Here is a 14,015-nt window from a genome sequence, read left to right as displayed (position 1 = left end):
CAGCTCTCTGAACAGAACAAAAATGATTGTAACAAGTTTGCTTTTCCATTTTTGCCTGGAAAGGCTGCTAAATGCAGAGGTGAAAATAAAGGCACACAAATGTCTCTGAGGTGCAAAACAGCACAGGGGGCCGCTCCAAATATTTCCTGCTCCTTCACCTGCTTCTCAGCTTTCAGACTCAGCCCACTAAAGTTCTATAAAGATTTGCTCCTGTATTAAGCCTCTTTGCTTCCTAGACTAGTATTTCTGATGAAACAAGTATCAACAGGTACTCTAAAGCATACCTTTCGCTTCCCACTACCTAACAGGTATTCTTGGCTCTCAGCCTTAGGTGTCTGTTGGCCAGCTGGGGTAATCTGACTCAAAATATGCACGTTTCTATGCAAGCCACATGCTTTGGGAGGGGCAGTTCTCCCCTACCCACGCACTCACTCCAAGCAGCAAAAGAATAGCATTGTATCCTACAATCATCAAAATGGAGTCCCTTATAATCTAACAAGGACAGATTGCACCCATGGTCCATATTGCTTAGGCCACACGTTCAGTGTTAGTGTTAAAGAAACCCTACGGAGATCCCCTCTACCACCCAGTCATGAACCCTGGCCGATCAGGTGAAAGAGCCCAGCACATCATATCCATTCATTAATTTCGCAGGGCGGTTTGTTTACACACAGTGGTCTGTTCATTAGCCCCCATCCAAATTAATCTGAAATGCATGATCATCAGTTATGTCCAGCCATGATTTCCCATCACCGTTGATTCACTCACTGAAGACATGAAGGAAGGATGCATGTGGATCTCCTCTCCAGCTAATAAAACCAGAGTTTGATGGGAACTTCTCCCCAGTTCCAGAAAAGGCAATCAATCAATTTAGAGCCAGGTAGTGCAGTGGCTGGGGGTTGGTCTGGCACCGGGGAGGTCTAGGCGCTAGTCTCAATTTGGCCGTGAAGTTCACTGAGAGACTATGGAGAGGAGGAGGACACCGTGTGCTGCATTGGACTCCTTGGAGGAAAGGCAGCACATACGTGTAGCAAGAGAACAGAGAAAGAAATCCTGAGGATTTGCCATTGTTCAGCTCCTGAGTACCTTTGCAATGTCTCTGACTCCCTTTCTTTGTGTTTCCCACGTAGTTGACCGCCTGATTTCATGATGACTGAGGGTTTAGATCACAGATTCAGTTGTCTCACCTGGGAGCAGATTAAAATCCTGGATCAAGTGCTAACTGAGGTGATCCCCATTCATGGAAGAGGGAATTTTCCCACTTTGGAGGTTAAGCCAAAGGACATCATTCACGTTGTCAAGGATCAGCTGATCAAGAAGCAAATCACTGTCCGAGATACACGCCTGAATGGATCCACAGCGAGCCACATCCTGGTGAAACAGAATGGCACCAGCTACAAGGACCTGGACATCATTTTTGGCGTTGAGCTTCCGAGCGAGCAAGAATTTCAGGTTGTGAAGGAGTCTGTCCTGAATTGCCTCGTGGACTTCCTACCCAAATGTGTCAACAAAGAAAAGATCACAGCACAGACCATGAAGGATGCCTACGTCCAGAAGATGGTGAAGGTGTTCACGGATCACGACCGCTGGAGCCTCATCTCCTTGTCCAACAACAGTGGCAAGAATGTGGAACTCAAGTTCGTTCACTGTCTCAGACGGCAGTTTGAATTTAGCGTCGACTCCTTTCAGATTATCCTGGACCCTGTGCTGAATGTTTATAGTGGCACCCAGGGCCGGCTCTCAGAAGAGTCTCCCCTGTCTGTCATTGCGGAGAGCATGTACGGAGACTTCGATGGGGCCATGGACCACTTGAAGTACAAGCTGATTGCCACGAGGAACCCTGAGGAGATCCGTGGCGGCGGCCTGCTGAAATACAGCAACCTTCTGGTTCGTGATTTCAAGCCAGCCAATGACGCTGAAATCAAATCCTTAGAACGCTACATGTGCTCCAGATTCTTCATCGATTTCCCCGACGTGGCCGAGCAACAGCGGAAGATCGAGTCCTACCTGCGCAACCACTTCATCGGGGAAGAGAGGAGCAAGTACGACTACCTGATGACTCTGCGAGGGGTCGTGAATGAGAGCACGGTCTGCCTCATGGGGCATGAGCGGCGGCAGACGCTGAACATGATCATGCTCCTGGCTCTCAAAGTGCTTGGCGAACAGAATATCATCCCCAACGTGGCCAACGTGACCTGCTACTACCAGCCGGCTCCTTACACTAGCGACAGGAACTTCAACAATTATTACATTGCTCACGGTCAGCCACCCGTTATCTATCAGCCCTACTCCTTTCATATACACATGCAAAGCGGCATGGTGTAATAGGTCACAACACCTCCTTGCCTTACAGCAATGCCCACCCACTCCCAAAGCCTTGACTCCTCCCTAGTTATATTCAAAATAAAGTCCATGTTAGGCTCCATGCAGATCACCTGCGAGACTGCAAGTGTCTTGTCACAGGGACGAGCAGGCAAATCCCCCACCAGGATGTCTGTGAAATATTGACTTGCGCATTGAAGGATTTCTGTGTGGCCTAATGGCGTGTCAGGCTCTCAGCAAGGGCCCTGGACATGCGAATGCACATCTCTGCGTTGCGCGTCCTTTCTTGGTTGCACCGATCTGATTGGCTAGGCCAAGCAGAGATGGGGTGTTCCAGGGGGCGCAGATGTTGGGAGGGTGTGGCATGAGGGCTTCCCCAGGGCATCCCGTTCACTCTCCCCGGCTCTTCTTTCCAGTGGGGTGCTGCGGGCTCCCTTGCTCAAGAGGTCTAGGGGCAAAACCATTCTGCAGCTGGGGCCGGAGAGGGAGAAACAACAGGCACGGTCTATTTCGTTCAGGCCCTGCTTGTGAGCTCCCCGGGGACATCTAGTTTGGTTTCGTCTGCTCCAGCAGACCTTTTCTGATGATCTTATTGTAAGAGTTGGGACCATCGCATACAGCACAGAAGAAGGTGACTTAGTTGCTTTTGAGATGCGGTTGGAGCATAACTCCTGTCATTCCCATCCAGTATGGCCCTGGTTGCAGGGGTTACTGGAAACATCTGGTCTGAAATATACGGCAGGCAGTCAAGGTGCATAGTGGATTTCCCCGTGTGTTGTGGACGCGAAGAGTCAGCAAATGCTGGACAGCTTTTCCCACTTCTTGCCACAGTGCTTTCTGACTGCTCTGTGGGGACCAGATTGTGCAGATAAGTTTCAGCTGAATTGATTCCTCAACATGTTCCAGTTCAACCACTCCAGTGAGTGGGATTATGTGTGTATAATGGTGTATGTGGAAAGAAATCACTTATAGAATATTTTCAAGGATTATTTTTATTTGTAGGTTGATCATGCATACCAAACCGCTTGCCTTACAGTACACTGGTCATTTATATCTGCCGTTTCATTTTGGAATCCTTCTGTTGCCTTGCCCGGCTGTAAAAATGAGATTGGCAATTCCCAAATCCAGGTTGCTGTTCTGTCATGTGATCTTCATCTTTCAGAACTTTCCGAATTCCCATTTAAAAGGCAAACCAAAGTATCATGACTAATTCTGATTGAATGGCTAAGGGTAACTTTTTTGGAAGCTAATAGCACGTCTGAGAAACAATGAATGTTTTGTTTCTTAAGATACACCTGTCCCCCAGTCTTCTGCCCGGGGTCCCTCCATTCATATGCCACCAGCGCAACCTGAGACAGAGCCAGGGAGTAGCTGCCATCCTCACGCAATCTGGGCCTCCATCAAAACTGTCTCAGTAGCAATGCCTTTTTACCATCCAGGTTCACAAGGCTCATGTGGTTTGCAGAGACATTGAGCTTCAGCAGTTAGTATGCGGGACCTCCAATGTGTTGGGTTAACTCTAAGCCCCTCACCATTGGCCATGTTGACTGGAGCTCGTGGGAAACTAATTGCAATGCAAAACATCCAGAATTAGTAATTAAAAGTAGAAGCACCCGTATGGTAGGGAAAACTTCCTCTAAGAGTTCATCTCCTGTGACTCTGCCCCACAAAAGGTTTTGGAGAGGAGGATGCTGAGAAATTTCTCTAATTTTACCCAATTCATGGAACTACAGTTCCTTTAAGTTTAAATCTGTAGTGGACGTGAATCCTAAGAAGTATCAGCAAGAGGTAAAACAACATTTCAGAGCATTTTTACATTTCCCAGGAGCCAGGGATGAGTGAGAAATTCATTTCAATTCCATTTCAGTAGGAGTTTCCCCAATCTGCAACATTCCCCATATTCTGGACAAAAAGGACTTGAGATTGTTTTAAAATTAAAATGTGGGAGAAGCCAGACTCAGCAGTTTCAGGGTTTGGGGTGTTTTGCTATTCACAGTCTCAGCTTGAACCCCTGTATATTTAACTATGGGAAAGCAGAATAAGGTTTGCCCCATTTTTAAAGACAGGTTCCTCATCTTTAAGAGCTAGCCTCTCCAGATTAGGAACATTAAAATCTATTGGTTCTCGTGCTTATGGTGAGAAGTTCAGTTCAGTTCAGTTCATATTTAATAAGAATGCACCAGTGTTTACAAAGATTGATATCCGGCTGAGAAGGAACTTGAGAATTTTTTTTGAGAACTTGAGAATGTGGGGGGAAATCTGACAGCTCTGCTCATCCCAAGCAAGGTCATTTTTTAAAAAGTAAAACATCAACAGCATAGCACTCAGTCTTGACCTTTTCCAGTTTGGACATGTTCAAGTTTTGCTTTGGAAACCTGCACTGAATGGATTCTGTAACCAGGAGAATTATTCACTAGGTGTGCCTTGTAGTACCTGCTGGACTTTGAAGATGAAACCATACCTGTAAGTGCAGTTTTACATTTGAAAACCTACACATTGTATTCTTGCATCTGAAGTGGCTTTTGTTTTGAAAAAGTACGAGTGACAGTGAAGGACCTGCTGGCATTCATAAAGCCAGTCTACGCTGTTTTCTGCCAGTTATCTAGTCATTCCATTTCTTTTTTCTGTCTTTACCTTCTGGTTGTGTTTAAGTCCATTCAAACTACTCCAGCAGGTCTGGAACTGAACCCCTAAGCAGGCAGTGGAAACACTCTGGTTGACATGAATGGTCTTTGGTTAAGATTCTGTACATGTGTGCAATGCTTTTAAGTATGCAAAAAAAAATCCCTCTCAGGTATAAATTGAAACTCTTAATATAGTCAAAAGGTCTTGTGTGTCTTATAAATAGAGTTAACAACTGAATGTTGCCAGAGAGTAATTATTTGGGTAATCTATCTTGATAAACATATAAAATTTGTAACTGTAACATTTTGTAAACATTTCCTTCCATTAATTACATAATTGCTTACAAAAAGCCTCCACCTACTGGCACCCTTTGGATATTTTGGACTGCAAATCCTATCATCTCTGCCCAGTAGTCACGTGGGTGGGAAATGATAGGAGTTGTAGTCCATCAAGACCTAGAAGGCCTCATATTGGAAAAGCCTGGATTAAAAGCTCAATTGGATCTGGAAATGTTTAAAGGTGTTGTCGATTTGTTGTTGTTGCTTTGAACACAACTATCACAGAGGATTTATATGTCCAAACTGCTGCATGGAGAAACTTGGATGTGTAAAATCAATGTGGAAAACTCATTTCCAAGGGCTTGGACACAGCATTCTGGGAGCAGCCCCTCTGAAAGCCCAGGTGAGATCCATGTGGGCCCAAAGGACTTTTGCAACTCAAAGGATGCTTTTGAAAGGCAGCTATTACCTGGTTTGATGTCAGCACAGTGACATGATGCATTAAGCATTAGCAGTATCAGTCTGTCTCCCTTCCCGTCCCTTATTCCCAGATATCTGGACCCTTGTGGGGACATGGCAATTCTCAGCTTATTGTGCAGCCAGAAGCTACCAAGCTGGCTTTAAAGGGATACAAGTTTTGTGGTAGAGCACCTGGATAACAGGTGTGGCAGGGGAAACCTGCATCACTGGGCTCCTTATCCACTGCAGCTTTTATCTTGAGCTTTATAGAAACGATCTATGGTGCTCCATGGTGGCAAACCTCTTTGGGAATAGAGTTCAGCACTATGGCTAGCCCTGGAGAAGGTCAAACTAAAACGGATCAGGCACCCCACTGACACGGGAGCCCCCAGCCTCTCCCAGTAGTTTGCATTAAAAGGACACAACCTGGCGACACCAGATCAGACCGTTCCGCTGGCTCGCTCACTCTACACTGATGCTCCATGTCATCCCCAACCCAGCTCCCTACCAGAGTGCTTGACTGAACGCCCAGTCAGGCCACCGTGGCCATTGGTAAGGGATGGAGGACTCTGTCCATTTTGGTTTCTCCCCATTTCTCATTTCGCCCAATCTTAAACATGGCTTGTCTTGAATTTTGAAAAATAAGGCTTAAGCTGGGTTTGCTCCAAACCTTGAGGTTTTTTTTTTCCTTTTAAGTTGGCAACTAAATTCAGTGCACACTGCCCCTCTCTGTTGTGCCTAATCGACACAAGTTTCACAATGGGTGCTGCTGAAGCAATGCATTTTAATGGCTACCTTCCTTCCTATAACGTGCATTTGGACAGACTTTTTTTTTTTTTACTTTACTGAAGAAATCCATTGAGAGATTTGAAGAAATGCTGCTTTCAAAGAATCACTGAGGTTGCATTCCCAGGGTGGCCCAAACAGGCGACAATTAAGGAAGGGCTCCTTCCCATGTGGCTGCCCTTAACCCTCCAAGCTGAGAGTGTTGGTGCACATCCAGGGGGAGGTGGGAGGAGCACAGGAGTAAGGCAGACTTCCCAGCTTCCTCCCTCCTCCAAATCATGCAAGGGGCAGATCTGAGTCGTCACATATGACTCTTATCCTTGCAAGGCGAGAGGGAGGCACCTCCCAAGACGGCAGGGCCTCACTCCTCCCCTCGCCCCCAGTGCCCTTCCCTGTGCTGGCTCTAAAGGGGGTCATCTAACGCTGAGGCCCAGCCAGCATGGAAAGAGGGGTTGCGCACATGGACTCTGTGTGCAGAGTCCTGCTTCTGACTCTGAAGTGTCCTCGCGAGGTCAGAGCTGAGTTTCGGTGATGGAAGTTCCTCTTCAACAGGACTAGAGACTGCCAGGTTGGGGAAGACTGTTTCCCTTTGATCCTCCAGGGCTTCAGACAAGGGTCTTTCTCAGCCCTACCTATGGGGAGGCAAAGCAGTATAGGAAGTGAGGCTGGGAGTACGGAAACCTGGATTCCAGTCTTCAGTTTGCCATAGAGCTCACTGGGTGACTTGGGGTCATGACCATCTTCCAGCCTAGCCCATCTCCCAAGGTTGTGGGGAGGATAAAGAGGAGAGAAGGGGGATTGCGTTAGCTACTTTGGGTTCCTTCCGAGAGGGGAAAAGTGGGTTGCAAATTTAATATTTCTTTTCTTCTACCTGGATGGAACATCGGACTATCTGCATGAGAGTAATTTGCACTCCCACTGAGTTGCAGCCTCTCTGCCGCTAAGCATGCGGTCCATGAAAATAGGTGCGCTGCCTCTTGAACCTGGGCCGCTGTGATCCCCAGTCAAAAGGTTCGGGTAGCAAGGGAAGAGAATGACCCCTGCTGGGGACAGGAAAGAAGTTGCTGGTACCAGGACCCTGAAACACCACTGCTGGCCTGGAAAGATCGCTTTGGGCCAGATGGCGACCGACTGAGCAGGTGCTGCTTCTGGAAGGGCTCAGGGAGGGGCACCATGGGGAAGGCGCTTCTCCGAATGCACCCACCATTCCATGGGGTGTCGGCTGCATTATGCCGCATTGCGTGCCTAGCGACGCCCCGTCCCGAGGGCTCATTCATGGACCTGGCCTGCAGATCCTCTTTGCCTCACAGGGGAGCAGAATGTGCCCCTTCCTCCTCCACCACCCGCATGACGCGACGTGCGGGGCAGGGTCTCGGCACTGTGATGGACACGCACAGTACCCCACCCGGCAAGTTCTGTCTTCCCCAGCACCCCTTGTCTGGGGAAGGAGGGGTCATGAATTAGGAATGCCCAGTGGTGTGATTAGGTAACTTTGAGCAGAGTCATCATGGCCTTGCACCTCCCTCCTCGTAATGACGTGTGTTACCCCGAAATGAGATAAGTCACCTCTGCTGCATTTGGAAGCCTTCCTCTTCGCTCTGCCGAATGGGACCCTGGGCTGCACCCTCTCACTGCCCCCACCAAGTCTTGCCCTGAAGGCAGCACTAGGAATGCTCATCACACGTATGTTACGTTCCTGGCAAACTGATTTGGTGCAAGGATAAGTGTACAAACAAAACTGTCTTATTACCTTCAGATATAAATCTGTACCAAGGGTTAATTCCTATAAGGTTTGTTTGATCGTTTGTTTGATTGTTTGTTCGTTTCATTGCCTGCTATCAACAGTGTTGGGATCTTGTCTAATCATTTTTTTAAAAATCTGGAAATGTAGGAATGCCCAATTTTCATACATTATTCTCATGAAACTTTCACAGAGTTTACAGCTTCAAGTAACCTAATGTTGTCAGGCAATGTGTGTAAAGATCTAACGTGCTTTCTTCAAATATACCTAGAGATCTATCTATCTATTCACGCAGTCATGGATATATATAAATCTTTGAATTTGTTTTGGCTATGAACGTAAGCGACTGAAAACAGTCATTTTATGTTATTTTGTTCAGGATGTAATTTGTGACATTTATACTACCAAACACATTGCAGTTTTTCACAATGAGTTTGAAAAAAGATGTAAAATTGTCCTCTGTCGTGATGATATGTACGTTGTGTTCCAGTGATCCTGAAAAGAGTTGGAGGCTGTGTGCTTTGTTTTTAAGGTGTATACATGAACAGGCAAGATTCTGCATTATGCTGCTGTTCCATGCCAGCCAAGGTTAGCATGGATCTGAATGCATGACTCCAGCCCAAAGTTCTGTTGATGCTCCTAAGATTGCATGGAGTGTCCATACAAGCTGTAGACAGCTCATGTTCATCGCTTCAGGTGAGAGCACCTGCTTTCCTTAAGGGAAGCTGGTTCCCTGGCATTTCCAGTTTTTTAAAAGGCAGCCATGGCAAGGTGGGAGGGAATCAAATGCTGGGAAAGGAGAGAGAGCTTTCTCTCTCTTAGCCCTTAGGGGCTGCTGCCAGGCAGAGTAGGCAGAACTGGGCTAGAGCAAATAACAGGCCCACTCAAGAAACAATGGATTCTTATGCAGTTCAAGGACTTCCCTTTCCAGGGCAATTGAGGGGAAACCTAAATATGCACACCTGAGACACAAAGAGTTCTTTTTTCTTCCACTGCCAGAGGCAGACAAGAGAGACAAGCACAACCAATGCACGAAGTCCAAACACACCAGTTTTTCTGAATTGAAATTTAACTTTGAATACTGGAACTTTTACAAAGACTGCTTGTTAAAAATTCATTTTCTACTAGGAAGGATACTATTTTAAAAATGCAAAAGAAAAAGATGCCACTACATTTAAAGCCTTGTCAAGAAATTATTAAGGTTAGGGTATGAACTTGCCAAATGAAGAATACTATGCTAGTTACTTTTCTACATTAATTTAGAAATTGTCCATTTATGACATTTTTCTAGTGTATTTCTGCCAACACACTCAAATCTAACCACACCATAGCTGAGCATGCTGGAGGAAAGGAGTCAATTTAGAATAATATAAATGTGCAATTTTATAACGTGGTTTGTTAGAAGATGCTTCTGAATTTCCCCTTTCTTTCTCAGATTCCTTTCTCCTCGACTCTGTAAAGCGTGTATTTTTGCTTATGGGGTGTGTTGGTGGTCATCCCATGGAAATGTCAGCTTTCCATTTCCACATTTGGCTTCTGTGCCTCTGATTACATGCTAGAGAGATAAATTTGGAGCCTGCGAAGTTGGTTGTGCACTCTAGCACCAAACTGGGAACTTGGGAAATTGTCATGTGGGCATGTTCCTATAAAATAGACCCAAAGTCTTTAATGAATGGATCATTCCTGGGAAAATGGAATGGGGAAACAATTATCGGTTCTCTTCAACCTGATATGTGTCGCAGATCATATCAATCACTCCTTTTTTTTGATGAGCCAGTTTAGTTTTCCTTTTTTGTACTAATGTTAGGCACCAATTTGGTGTTCTTCGAATGAAATTGTACTGTGAAGACATATTTCACTTGATGTGCCATCTGAAGTTGTGCAAAAAAAATTAATGTATAAAAATTGTACTGATCACATCTATTTGTAGGTCATTAGTCCATATGTTGATTAGTGCCTTTGGGTATTTGGGGAAAGTTAATTAAAAATGACCCTCTTTTAATCCAAGTGTCTTCTTTCTTTGCAAATGCAAATGTCTTCATTTCTTTTTTCTTGTGTAGTACTTGCTAAGACAATGGGCTTATCAAAGAATGGTAGCAACTGGAATGCAGTAAGTCCTGCTAGTAGGAATGTGATTCACAGCGGTGAGGAATCAAACCCAAATATTTGCCATGCCAAAGCAACACAGAGCTTGAGGGCTTCCTATCCACTCCCATGCCCGAGTATCTCTGACGTTGTTCATGGCTGTTTGCAGCCGTCATTCTTTTGATCTCCTGCTATGGTGCCTTCATCCTGTCCCCATACCTTAGGGTTCCTTTCTTTTTCACAGACTGATCCCAACCAATCCCCGTTGTCTAACAAATGTACATACTTTAGGCTCCACACGTGCCCATTAACCCAAAACAGTGCTCCTGCAAACAGGACAGGGTGAATTTCACAGAGCTGGTGGGTGAGGGGGGAAGCCCACCTCCTTCTTTGCCGGGATACCGATAACAATTCCCCATTGAATGTGGAGAACTGCGAACTTTGAAGAATAACCCAGTTGTCCACTGCAAGCCCTGCATTATGGGTGCATATAAAAGTTCAGTCTGCCATGTTAGATCGGTGGAAAACTCTCTCACAGACTCCAAGTGACAGAACTTCATGGCAAGCATACATGTGAGAGCCACCCTCACGGCTTGTCCGTTGAGTAGGAGAAGGAACGTGGTTTATTTTTGATTTCATTCCACTTCTATGCGACCCCGTAACCCAAAGATTTTCTGGGTGGCTTACAGATGCAAGAACAGCACACAATAGAGTAATAAAAGAGTTAAACAAACAGATAAAATAGAATAAAATATTGAATGCATAAGCCTGGTGGCTGAATCAAACTGCTTGCTTGTCTATCCCTTGGCAGTCAAATGAAGCTGTACAGCTAAAATAAATAACTCTCAGTGTCCTTTGTAAGGGGTAGTTCTTCCCAGGAGACTGTTCCTGCTCAGTCTGAATAATGGACATCAAGCAGCCTGCAACAATCACAAGCAAAGTCATTATGTGACCAGCAGGCCAGTCCCACTGTTCATGTCCACTGTGGAGTATTTCTAAACAGACTAAATGAAAACATTAATTTCAATTTAATAAACTGCCTAGGAGTTTACAGATTTTTCTGTAAATAAAGCATGTGTGTCTTTGAGACCTGGGGAATACAGATCAGAGAGATGAGCTAATAATATATCGCTGCATCTCACAACTGGCTAAGCAGGGGCAGAAAGCATTTCATAAAGCATGGAGAAGAGCGGAGGCCCAGAAGCTGGAAGACAGCTGATGCAGTGAACAGATTAGACCAGAATTTATTATTTCCAAAGATTAATAATGTAATTTGGCACAAAGCGGTGAAGCAAAACCCGATCTTGTGCACTTGTTTCTTCTAATGGATATAGATTTACGGCAACACGCAGGGTTAGGGTTAGTTGCAAGGGTGGGCCACTGGTTCACCCATTTAGTCCTGTCCTCTGCAGATTTCCTCAGCTGCTGTCTCCCAGATATCTTTGACTTCATCTTCCATCATCCTGGTCACAGGCCATGCTGGCTGGGGTCAATGGGAGTTATCATCCCAAGAATCTAGAGGGCTAGACTGGGGCAACAGTCAACTCTGAACTGATTGTCTTGGCCTTTGCACCTAGCGTTCTTCCTTGTTCATGAATGCATTTATTCCTGCATCTTTCTCCCACTTTCTAGGCAATTCTTATCCCCATCCAGGCATTCCCACTCGATGTTCACTGCTGGTATTTCTTTCCCCCTCTTTTATGCAGGGAGGCTCTCCACCTGATTGCTGATTTTGTAGGTGTGAGTTCGCAGACCTCTGGAGAGCTTCTGCTGATGGAGAAGGCTCTTCTTGTCACAGACACAACAAGGGCTACAGGTAGTTGCAGCTGCCATATTCAGATGACCCGGGAAACATGGAAAAGCATGGAGACCATCAAACATTTTCTTAGCATGGTTGCTAGAAACCAAGTGTATGGTATGGCTGACACACCACAACAAGGTTTGGACAGACCCTGTGCAAGCTACCATGGCTTGCCATGTTGGGTGAACCCACTCATTATCCTGGAGGGGATAGCCTACCCAGGATGCCCCCCAAAACTGCCCCATGGTGACTGAGTAGGTTCACTGGACAAACTGGGAGGGGAGGAAGAGATGGAAGAGATGGAAAACCAGTGAGGGGAAGGCAAAGAGAAGGCACTGTCTTCAGGAAGGGTGTGGTTGCTGGAGAGAAAGCACCACATGCTGTTCTGGGCCTAACTTGCGTGTAGTACACAAGATCCACACATCAAAGTAGGTGAGAAATATTCCAGCTGTCATTGCGGCAAGTATAATTGGCCTGTTTTCCTGACGCCTTTTAAAGTTAGCTGTGAAGATGTTTATGGCTATAAAGGTCATACAGGAAACAATTTTATCTGATGTTTCCAAGAAGTCAGTGAGAGTTTCTAAAACACTGCATACATCTTAGATGAGGATAATGTAGCAGTCTGTGCTTATTAGTCCATAATATGACTTCCGGTCATCCATGTAACACTGAATGCCGCTATTTCAACAGCATTCTCACATGCCCTCTGTCCTGGAGGGGCAGTCCAAGTGAATTTCAGGCTTTGTTGATACACACATAATTAAAAGCTAGGTCACAAGTTCCAGGGCTGTCATTCCCCTGTCCTCTCCATTTGTGCAGAATATTGGTGGATGTTACTTTAACAATACCAGGAACACATAGGTGAAAGATTGTGCATTCTCGTCCCTTGTGCACTATTAAAATGTATTAGCTACTTTCAGTCCAGTGGTGCACAACAAGTAGAAGTGAACCAAAAATGGAGAAAATTGTCTGGAACAATAGACTGAGAGAAGAAAAGTTGAAGGAGGGGAAGTATTCAGCATCTCTCTCTCTCTCTCTCCCTCTCCCTCTCCCTCTCTCTCTCTCTCTCTCTCTCAATCTCAATCTCAATCTCAATCTCAATCTCAATCTCTCTCTCTCTCTCTCTCTGACATTCTTTTTACTGATATAAAACAGGGATGAGTTACACTCACACTAACAGATTCTCACACAGCCCTTTAAAAAGTCTGATTCTGCTGGTGACCAGACAGAAGCACAAAACACACCTGGCGAGCCATGAAATTTATTTATTATTTATTTAAAGTTTTTATATGCTGTCCCATTACTAAGAGTCCGTGGACGGTGTACAAAGAGCAGGCGGAAGGTGTTTAACAAAATCTCTAGCTCCTGATTCCTTGCTATTTCTGGCTTAGTAAAGCTGCAGAATGGCATTTGCATGGCATGAAATACATCTTTCCGGAAAGAAAGGGCATCCATCATTGTTCTAAAAGAAAAGGCGAGACTGGACAGCGGTAAGTCTCTGAGGAAAATGCCCTGTGGTCTGTTTCTCTCGGCGACAGCCTCCACCTTCTGCAAACATGGAAGACAAACCCCTTCCTCTAGATCTGAATGGAATTCATTCTTGCCCACCTAAAACCGGGATAGAAAACTGTTCCCAGTGTGTCCCTGGACACCTTTGTTGGCACTCATCAGGATGCTTAAGCCCTTATCAAAGAAACACCCTTCTTTTTCTTACTGGGAGCTGAGGTTGTGGTGAAAAAGGTTTCTGTCGGCGCCAGACATCACAGGTTCAAAGGAGTTAGCTAATGTACTGGGGCTCAGACCCCACCTTCATCTTACAAGCTGCCCAAAAGACATTGGTCTTGCCTCCCGCAGCAGCCATTTTGTGGTGGTGCCCAGGAGAGTTGCTCTAATTGCCAAATGGACCCCAAAATTTCAT

The 14,015-nt window shown here is 45.6% G+C and overlaps 1 protein-coding gene across 1 annotated transcript; it reads left to right on the top strand.

Annotated features, from left to right (window-relative positions):
* The first annotated feature begins 1,146 nt into the window (after positions 1 to 1,146).
* Positions 1,147 to 2,325, top strand: TENT5D (terminal nucleotidyltransferase 5D). The gene has a single exon (XM_044427474.1). The coding sequence runs from the start codon at positions 1,147 to 1,149 to the stop codon at positions 2,323 to 2,325; it is 1,179 nt and encodes a 392-aa protein (XP_044283409.1).
* Positions 2,326 to 14,015: the final 11,690 nt, after the last annotated feature.

This window comes from Varanus komodoensis, unplaced genomic scaffold (genome assembly GCF_004798865.1).
Source record: "Varanus komodoensis strain SLA01 unplaced genomic scaffold, ASM479886v1 scaffold18_3, whole genome shotgun sequence".
NCBI classification, from domain to species: domain Eukaryota; kingdom Metazoa; phylum Chordata; class Lepidosauria; order Squamata; family Varanidae; genus Varanus; species Varanus komodoensis.
Note: the sequence above shows the minus strand (reverse complement) of the source record. Positions and strands in the feature narration are given on the sequence as shown.

Excerpts from the sequence above, each read along its gene's own strand:
- TENT5D (XM_044427474.1), top strand. The coding sequence starts at position 1,147 with ATGATGACTGAGGGTTTAGATCACAGATTCAGTTGTCTCACCTGGGAG.